The sequence below is a fragment of the Balearica regulorum genome, chromosome 4 (genome assembly GCF_011004875.1).
Source record: "Balearica regulorum gibbericeps isolate bBalReg1 chromosome 4, bBalReg1.pri, whole genome shotgun sequence".
In the NCBI taxonomy this organism is placed as follows: Eukaryota; Metazoa; Chordata; class Aves; order Gruiformes; family Gruidae; genus Balearica; species Balearica regulorum.
In genome coordinates this window covers 55,603,502-55,613,790 of record NC_046187.1, presented here as the reverse complement: position 1 = coordinate 55,613,790, position 10,289 = coordinate 55,603,502, and the positions used below count along the sequence as shown (strand labels likewise).

Sequence of the window (10,289 nt, the reverse complement as noted above, 5' to 3'; positions counted from 1 at the left end):
AACAGAAGAGGTTGCTGCGGGGACAACAGCAGTGGGACACAAATGCAGACTGTGCCTGGGGCTATTGAACTGGGTTTGCGATGATGGTGAGAGCAAGTTGTGACTTACCAACTTGTCTGAGGATGACAGACCTCATGAGAGAGCCATGTTTGGAAGAACTGCGATGAGATCTTAACAAACCAGGTGAGTGGGCAACACAAAGACAAATGAAATGCCATGCCTGCAAATACAGGGTAAGACAGTTTAGAGAGGTACATTCAGACTTCAATTTAGACGCTTTACAGGACTTTCATATCACTGTATTATTTCAGAAAAAGGACAGCTCAATGAAGACATCTGCTCAATATTCAGCTGCTGTCAAAAAAATTACCAGCGAACTATTTCGGAAAGAGTATTAGTGTGCCTGCTCTAGGGCTTGAGTCAAAGCCAGTCCCCAGTTATTACTGATCCAAAGTTTAAAGCTGTTATATATTGGGCTCACTAGATAACACCTCTTTCCTGCACATAAATCTTGTTTGGCCAGATTTCAGGACCCCAAGTATTTCCTCTGGACGCACCCTGTCCAGCCATACAGCATGAGCCTAACGCAGCTTGCTCGCTGCGCGGGGAAGTTGGACATGATGTTGTAGGGCTTTTTACCTCCCCTGAAGCTGTTATCGATGGCCAGAGAGATCAGTTTGGATTAGGTGAATGGCAGGATCTGGAAATGCAGCATATCAGGAGCAACAAGCAGTTGAGCACAACTTGCAGCAACTCTGCTGCTAGTCAAAATGCTGCCACGTTGACCCAGCCTCTGACGTGCCCTAGGCTGGGGGGAGCTGAGGTAAAGCTCTTCCTAAAATCCTACCCACCCGCAGCCAGAACAAAGAATATGGGTCTCAGTCTTTAAGCTCACCTAATCTTTCATTCACTGGTTGAATTATCATAAATATAGATCTAATTTATGGCATCAAATGCTAATTTTTTGCAGACTTGCAATGTTTTACGTAGTTTGGGAAATCTACTGTACATAGGAAGTGTTAAGAGGCCATACCAAAGACAGGACAATACAATGAATGAACAAAATGTAACTATCTTTTATAAACATGCAGTGATACAAATGCAAATCTGAATGGGTGGTCCTCAGTTGGGTGAAGCCTGAGGAAGTGTGTGTGGAGGACCTGAGCCAGAAGAACTGAGGAAAAGCTCCCATGTTCAAAGATGCAGGATCTGACCCTGGTTTTTAGCACTGGATAACAGCTATTGAATGCTCAGAATAAATTGGTAACAGCACTAATCCAAGCATTTTTTACGATGAGGGTGGTGAAACACTGGAAGAGGTCGCCCAGAGAGGTGGTAGGTGCCTTGTCCCTGGAAACGTTCAAGGTCAGGTTGGACGGGGCTTTGGGCAACATGATCTCATTGAAGATGTCCCTGCTCATTGCAGGGTGGGTGGACTAGATGACCTTTAAAGGTCCCTTCCAACCCAAACTATTCTATGAGTCTATCATTCCACTTGTGTAGAACTTTGATGTGTTAATAACACTCTACTAGTGCTAGATATTAATATATCCTACAGAACCAGTTCTCCCATAGTTCTGTACAGGATGCATCTTACTTAAGGCTTAGGGCACTCTATAACCATCCATCTGGAAATTTCTTTACACATTAATCATCAGTTATCCTCATGCTTTAGTTTCATAATAATAAAAAAAGAAACTGCATACTTTTAAACTTAGGCACATGTTTATTAGGCACTCTATTTATCTTGAAAAAAAAAAGAAAAATTGCATTGGTGTGTATTCACCTTTTATTTTTGAATGTTCAAATCTTCTTTTTCTTGGTGTGAGTGAAAAAACCAGTTGTCTTCATTTCCTGGTAAGCACATCTCCTTTCTACACTCAAATGTCATGTTCTCTCACATCCTTTAACTTTTTTTTGTGTCATTAATTCTGTTGCAAGGAAAAAGAAGTGCACACTCCTCTGCAGAGCAAAGCGGATCTGACTGATGCTGTCCTTCTCCCCTGACCTTTCTGTAGCACTGTTCATTGATAGGACTACAGCACTAAGTCTTCTGTTCAGGGGATTAGGGAATTGCATGGCAGTAGCATACTGAGCTTTCCACCTCTAAGTGGTTACAGTGATGAAGATTGTTAGAAAAAACAGTTATTTACTAGCAATAACTTATTCTTTCTCTGCAAGTTACAAAGAAGGAGCTGTGTGCCAAATTAGAGCTGGTTAACATTTTTCAGGCGAAACAGTGGTCAAAATGTGACCATTTTTCAATCTCTTTTTTTTGAGGTTGTCAAAACATTTCCCCATGTTTAGTGCTTTGAAAATAGCTATTAGAAATACAACAAACCAGTCATTTTTACACTTTATTTTTGACTTTTTCTTTCAGACTTTATTGACTATTGCTGTTGGCGAGAGTTGGTGGTGTAATTACTTACTGGTTTTGGTTTTTTTCAGAATTGAGAAATGTTGCTTGGAGAATTTGTTTCTGAGTTCAACAGGAACTTCTAGTTTAGAAGTGAATTAAACTCCTCTTCAGAAAACCTTGCTTGGTGGCCATAAGACAGGCTATTTTTAGCCGCAGTTGGAGTGAAGAAAGGCACATCCCATAAGATCACCAATTCCTATCTCTCCTAGACATCTGTCCTTGCTCTTCCACTCCTAACAGCTCTCTGCACACCTGGATGCTGAGACAGGGAGCAGCAAGTACCACTGCGGTTGTGTAGAAGAGAAACATTCAGTGCACGTACGTTACTGTATGTAAGCAAATATCTTCATCTTTCATGACATGGTCTCTCTAGAGCTCAAGTGTAAGAAAGACAAGAGTGATCTCCTAAAGGATAGATAGGGGGTGGCTGGCATAAGATGTCCCTTGAACAGGGATGGCCACATGGCTGGCTGGGAAGCGTCTTCTGCTCTTGATGCCTTAGAAGGAGAATAATGGTTTCTGAAGTCTGAACCTAAGTCCTCCACCTAGCAGTGCTACAGATTTCAGGTACGGGAACACTGCTGCGATACGTGTATATATGTATCAAGACACCAGTCACCCAACATTCAACTTCCGTCAGCCCCAAGGCATTTATAGCACTACTAATCTCCACTTACTTTGGCAGTCATTGGGCTGAGATAGCCTGACTTCTACATTTTTTCTTCAAATACTGTAACTGGCTTTCTTAATGGGTTAGTTGTGGGCAAGCGTAAGCAGTGCTGCACTTAATAGCTGGCCCACGTAACCTTACCCCTCAAGTTTTCCTGAGAGACTTCAGAAAACACGGTGATATTCCTGACTGGGGTGAAAAACAACGCAGCGCTGATCAAATCGCAGAAATATTTATTCAGAAAAAAATCATAAATTGTATTAGAAATCATAAATCATATTAGAAATATTTATTCAGAAATAAATCACACCAAGTTGACTGTCTGAGCCTGCAGCTCCCAACCCAAAACAGTCCAGAATGATCCCTCCCTCCCAGATAATGAAAAGATGCTGAAAAAGAAGCAAGGAAGAAGAAGAAGAAAAGCAGCACATTCCCCCTTGATTCAACCAACTAAAACACACTTTGTGGGTTTCACAGGTCTGTCTTAATTTGCTGACATAGGCAACGGGACGAGGCTCTGCAGGCAGAGGAGAAGCGGAGACACGGCAGGAGCCTCCCCGGGGCGCGGGGCTGAGGCACATCCCGGTGCTCCCGCCAGCCATCCCGGGCTGCCAAACGTGTGTGGCCTGGCAGGTGACAGGGATGCTTGTGGCCTGGCAGGTGGCTCTCCGAGCAAGGCGGTCGCAGGAAAGGCTTTCTCAACAACCAGCCAGGAGTAAGGATATAGTTTTAGAGAGCAGCTGTACAGGGTTTTATTCAACACAGTCCTTATGTGCTTAATGAAGCAACTCACGTAGCTAAAGAGCTGGCAATTTGGCTGGGAGATTATTTATTTATTTTATTTTTTAAAGGAGATCTGCTTCCACCAAGCTGGTTTTAGAAGCTTGTAACTCAATTTAGCCTTTATATTCTTTGAAATTCAAGACAATATTTAATAAAGAGCCAGGGTGAAATGACCAATCCTGATGGTTACATCAAGCAAGATACAAGCTGAGCCTATCATTACCCTAGTCAAGACAGAAGTGGGCAATTATTTAGGAGTTCTTGGAAGATCCAGTCTCTGCTCGGACTCTGGTAGCCAAAGTCCCAGGGCTATGCTAACATCGGTAGTGCCCCACCTGAAATGGTAATAAGATTGACTCTCATGCCAGAGCCCCATGGGTCACTGCCTTATTTTATACTGTAAGGGAACCCCAAAAGTATCATAGTGAAAATAGGGAAAAAAAAAAAAAAAAAGCCCAATCCCAGAAAACCAAGTGCAGTAAAGTTATTAGTTGGAACTACGCATCTGTTTAAGGAGATCTTAATATCTGTTTCTACAATCAATCAACTGGGCAGAAGTGAGGTAATTACTGTGGACATGGATGGAATGATTTCAGAGGTCATTTAAGAAAAATTGCACATCACCTGGAAGCTGGAAAGCTTCAGCTAAGAATAAATAATAAGCAAACTCAGCGTAGGTACTTTGCAAGAATGTTACCCAACAAAATACAGTCTAAGAGAGGTACTCCTAGCATCTGATGTCCTCACACTGCAGATGAAGGATGCTCACCAACAGTCCGCATGACATTTTTTCCTGCATCAATTATTTGTGGGTTAGTTTAAAGTAAGCAACATAAATAGATGCAAATCAATCTGCTAGCATCTTGGATTTTTTTAAGGATGTGATTACACAGATGCAAGCTTTACAAAAGGGGAGCGGAGCAAAGGATTTTGTCTCTCTGGGTCAGAACAACTCAGTTCATCTCCACTAGGGTCACATCACATTCTGTAAACTGCATCAATATTTCAAAGAAGTCAGTTAAGACCTCGTCAGTTCATAGGAAAACTGCTCATGTATCTTCAAACTTTCAAGGTTTACTGTGTTTGCAAGAGCAGTACTGAAATCTGCCTCTGATTTTTATTTGGCACAAGTGAGATAAATCCACTTGAGTGAGTGAAATGCCATTTATCCACACAGAAATAAACCACATATGGACTTTCAAGTGAATACTTAAGTCCTTACAGGATTTTTCTTGCAGGACGGGGCAATTTGGGATTCAAATAAAGAGAAGGGTAATTGTGCCTGTTTGATGGAGACCCTGTACAGCTGCCATCGGATTGCACAAGAGGGGAGCAGGGAGAGCCTCTGCCTCAAGGGGCACACAAAGACAACCCTTCTATTAGCGATCCAAGCACCAGACATGCAACAGAGGAGAAATAAGCCCAGGTGAAAATCTTGCTGATGTCTGTGGATAGGGGAACCCTGCACACCCACCCCCACCCCCCCCCCCAGTTTCCTGCAGTAGCTTAATATCTAAAATATATATATCAGAAGGATTTTTTCAGACCTCTTTTTTTTTTTTTTTTTTTTTGGAAGCTGGTGATTTCATTAGCAAAAATCAACATTCTTATGAACTGTGACACATTTACTCAGCAGTTCCTACCAAGTGTGGCTTTCCTGGAAATCTGACAGGACGGATCTGTTGTCTCTGTGTCCTCCGCACCTGAGGACAGCTAAACGTACCATGCAGACCTTACTGAGCTCTTGCTCCAAGCCTCATCCTGGTCAACAAAGAGATTCCTTTTGACCTTCCTGGAAGCTGGATTAGGCCTTTCAAAGCCGTACATTTTAAAACATTCCATGGAGGCTATGTTTGCTCTAAAACCACAGTGAAGTAAATGCAAAACTATATTAATATTTAACATTTGCCTATAAAAACTAAGAACTCAGAGTCAGGACAGCTGGTACAAGTTTAATTCACATCATCATTTCAAAATGAAAATGCAGAAGAGGACTGAGCATCACATCTTCACGTTTGAAATCTATTTTCTTTAAGATCAAATTTTGTTATTTCTATACCTACACCTGTTAAATAGCCATGAAAAATATTTTGCATTTATACATATTTTTTTATTTGCTTTTCCTATCTGGTAGTACTGGTTGTATTTAAAGAAATCAAAATACAAAAAAAAAAGGGTCAGAGGAAAAAAAAAGAGAGAGAGAATAGATTAGTTAAAAGAAAAACAAACACAAATATTGTGCTTGTGGACTGTATTTAGGGGTTGGCCAGAAGTCTAAGGTCTTGATAGATGGTTCTCGGCACAGTTTTATTGCTGGTACACAGCACACTTTGTTCCTTTTGTTTCATCGAACCTGCCAACTTTGGAAATTAGTGACATGGCATTCAAAATGTTTGACAAGTGGTCAGACTCCGATATACATATTCATACCCCAGCGATAAATGATGGCAGGAAGTTTCAGATGCAGTAAAAATGAATCCTTTAGTTCAGCCCAACTTTAATATAACGCTAGTTTCATAAGCACTTTTACTGTTAAAGCAGGAGTGCCTCTTAGATAGCACACAGGGGAGACAGCACTTAAGGAAATGTTTCTTTGCTTAAACCAGAAGTCCAAATCTGCTCAGTTAATTTAAAATATTTTTTTTCCCCCCTAGAATAAATGAATAAGCAGCTCCTTTTGTGGTTTTCCTGATGCTCGGTGACTTGCTGTTACTCTTCCAGCAGAAAAAGGATCCGAGGCTCTTATGACCAGATGTGTCCCTCCTCCTCAGCACCACACGCGCCCTCTCCCTTTGGAAAATAAAGGTGACGGGCCTTGTGTTTGACTAAAAAGGCTATAAATCTTCCGGGGATATACTGCTATGTCTTTGCGCGTAAAAAGTATCGAGGAAAGGAAACAGGTTAAAAAGCAAAGAGTCCTCGCAATAAATCATATGCTCCGCTTGGGTTTTTAACCCTTCGAAGCGCAGGGCTGCTTTAACAAGCTGCCAAAGCAGGAACCCCCTCTGCTCTGGGGCGGCGGAGAGGCAAGGGGCAGGTTCAGGTGCGCCGGGGTGGAAGACGCCCGCATCTCAGCCGGGCCCACTCGGCAGAGGGGCCGGGCACCCGAGCTGCCCACAGGAAGCAGACCCCGACAAGCAAACGCCGATGTGGCCGCAGACCCCGCTCCGTCCAGACTCGGCCCCGTCCGCCTCGCTGGGACGGAGCGGCACCGGCGCCGTCCCGGGAGCCGGGGTGGGGGGGACAGCGGCGGGACCGCGGGGGGCGAAGCTGCGGAGGCGGAGGAGCGCAGGCGGCGGCAGGGGCCGGGGGCGGCAGGTGAGAGCGGGGGCGGCCCCGCGGGGGCGCGGCTGCGGGGGGGCCGGGGGTGGAGGGGGGGGGAGCTGCCCCCCACCCCCGGGCGCGGCGCAGGAGGCCCCGCACCGCACCCGGGGCCGCCCCCTGCTTGCCCCGGCGGGGCGGGCGGGCAGCGGGGCGGCGGCGGCGGCGGGGCGATGGCGGGGCGGCGGCGGGCGCTGCTGCTGCTGCTGCGCTGCCTCCTGCTGGGGCTGCTGGGCGGCGGCGGAGGGGGCCAGCCGGGCGGCGGCGAGTACTGCCACGGCTGGGTGGACGGGCAGGGCGGCTACCACGAGGGCTTCCAGTGCCCCGAGGGCTTCGACACGGCGGCCGCCACCATCTGCTGCGGCTCCTGCGCGCTGCGCTACTGCTGCGCCGCCGCCGAGGCCCGCCTGGAGCAGGGCGGCTGCACCAACGACCGGGAGCCCCCGGACCCGGGAGTCACCGCCCGTGAGTGCCCGGCCCGCGGGTCCCGGGGCGGGCGGGAGCCTGCCCCCGCGGAGCATCCCCCCCCCCCTTCCTCCCCTCCCCGGCCGGAGCCCGGCGGCCGCCCCCGCGGCGGCTGCGGGGCTCCCTGGCCCGGTTCGGTTCGGCTCGGCTTGGCCCGGCTCGGCGGGTGGGCAGGAGGCGGGCGCGGCTCCAGGTGCGCGCAGGGAGGAGCCGCCGGGTGTGCGGGGCCGCGGGCGGCGGGTTACCGCTGCGGGAGCGTCCCCCGCTCCGGGGGCAGAGCGGGCCCCCGGGGGTGCGCTTGGTGTAACGTCACGGTTCGAAGGGGCTCCAGCAGCTGGAGCCCTCCAGGCTGGAAGGCGCGTTTGTGTTTTAGCGTGGCACCGGCAAACTTAACTGTGACTGGTTTACTTTGTTTTTCCCGGAGGTGAGACTGGGCTCCGGTGCTCTGCAGACGCGACCCCCCCGTGCAAGGGGCCGTCAGGTTATCAAACAAAAGCAATCCGGCAGTGTGCGTGGAGACTGGTTTCCCAAGTCACACATTCCGCGCTTATTTTCCACCTTACGAGTGAAAGCAGCTTAACAGCATCTGCAGCGTTTGAGCTGCAAGGTTTGAGATTCAAGCTGTTACACTGGACAGCCCTGACAGTTGTGGGGGGCGAGGGAGGGGGAGAGGCGTGTGAGTCTTGAGCGAAACCTAGCTAGAACCCACAAACGGGACACGGTGTAGACAGCTTTTACCATTGGTAACTATTAAAACTGTCGACAGAAAGAAATTTTGACTGGTACATACAGGGTTTAACTTTAATTTTTTGTTCTAATGGTAATTGTCGGAAGCTCCGTTTTCGGAGCAGCTCTGTGTTAGTGAGACCAAAACGATGCGGGGCTTCAGAAACTCAATGGAGTTTATTTCTGTGCAGCGGACCTGTTACTTCAGTAGGCTAATGTGTGCGCCTTTTCCTCTTCTCTCTTCTCCCAGAACCAATCTACGTTCCGTTCCTCATTGTTGGATCAATATTTATTGCCTTCATTATCGTGGGCTCTCTGGTAGCCATTTATTGTTGCACATGTTTAAGACCTAAACAACCGTCACAGCCAATACGATTTTCTCTGCGGAGCTATCAGACCGAGACTCTTCCCATGATCCTGGCCTCGACAAGCTTCAGGACGCCATCGAGGCAGTCCAGTACCGCGACAAGTTCCAGTTCAACCGGCGGCTCGGTTCGCAGGTTCTCCTTTCCCCGAGCAGAGCCGGGGTGCCTTGTGGCATCGCCACCTCCGCCGTACACATCTGGCTGCTTCCAGGCAGCCCACACGGTCCACCTGACCCAGCCGTCGGGATTTATGGTGTCACCGCCGTACTTTGGGTATCCTCTCCAGCCAGAACCTGCCCTGGCTGGGAAGAGCTGCTCCGATTTTAGTCAGAGCTGAAAGGGGTTGTCCAGAAATAACGCAGCCTTCGGAAGCACAGGGTCGGCTGCTGCTGGTGTCGCGCTGACGTGCTCTGGGGCTGCAGAAGTCAGAGCCGTTCCCGTGGGTGAGTTGCCCTTGAAAAGTGCAAGGTCTTATTTGGGATCTCATTTCCCAAACTTGGATCACACTTACAAATGAATTGTAAAATATTCCAAACTTAGTTGCTCTAAAAACTGACCGCTCTGATCATTCAGCTTAATTTGTGCAGAACGTGTTCAGAGACAAGTAGAAGACCCAATTTGGGATAAAGTTACTCATTTCACAGCGTTACAAGTGACATTTTAACTCTAAATGCTATTAACTTAGTTAATAAACAGTGGCTGCGTCTCACTGATGATAATCAGACTAGTTCTATAAAGCAGCAATAAGCCTGAGAAGTAAGAGAGGAACTAAACTTAGAAGAGTTTATGGATCCTGAAAACAGCTGACTGCTTCCCACTTCCATGAGCAATGAAAATAAGAGGAAGTATTTTACTAAGATATAAAAATGCGTGAGTTTTTTAAAACACACATAATATACCTGAACTTACACTGCATATTTGTATTAGTAAACTTTAACTACGCTAGATAAAACTAGTACTAATTAGGCTAGTTGAAAATGTGCCAGTCCCAAGCAGCCAAGTAATTATCTATGAGAAAAGCAGAATGTATTCAGCAATATCACTAATAACTTCGCATAAAATTCTAAAAATGGCGTTATATTAAAGCATTTTTCAGAAGGAAGTATTTATTGTTGGCTTTTTGCTCAGCAACGTGTAAGTTGGACAAACTGATCGTAAGGTTTCTATTTGTAAAATTAGCCATGTATAAAATGTAAAGACATTTAATTAAATGTAAGACGTTGTAATTTAAAATGTATTTACAGCATTGACAACACTAATTATTTAGTAGTCACACCAAAAAAAAAAATTATCAATAAACCATGTGGTTGAAATGTTGTGTCATCTGTATGTCTCTATACAGGTAGTGTTTGATGAGCAAGTTTTCATTTTGATGGTGGAACTGTACTGAATTTTTTCCTGTTAAAAATAGTTACTTTTGCTTTTGTAAATGATTTACATCTTTAACTGTGCACCTGTTGTGCAGATTTAATGTAATATAAAATTCTGAATATATAGCAAACTAATAGATCAATTAGTGTCTTTTATATGCAACTGTGGT

At 46.2% G+C, this 10,289-nt stretch overlaps 1 protein-coding gene across 1 annotated transcript; it reads left to right on the top strand.

Annotated features, from left to right (window-relative positions):
• Positions 1 to 7,366: 7,366 nt before the first annotated feature.
• SHISA3 (shisa family member 3) lies at positions 7,367 to 10,019 on the top strand. The gene is made up of 2 exons (XM_075750738.1): positions 7,367 to 7,658; positions 8,635 to 10,019. Exons 1-2 carry the CDS (start codon positions 7,367 to 7,369, stop codon positions 9,084 to 9,086), a joined length of 744 nt encoding a protein of 247 aa, XP_075606853.1. The 3' UTR covers positions 9,087 to 10,019.
• The last annotated feature ends 270 nt before the right edge of the window (positions 10,020 to 10,289 follow it).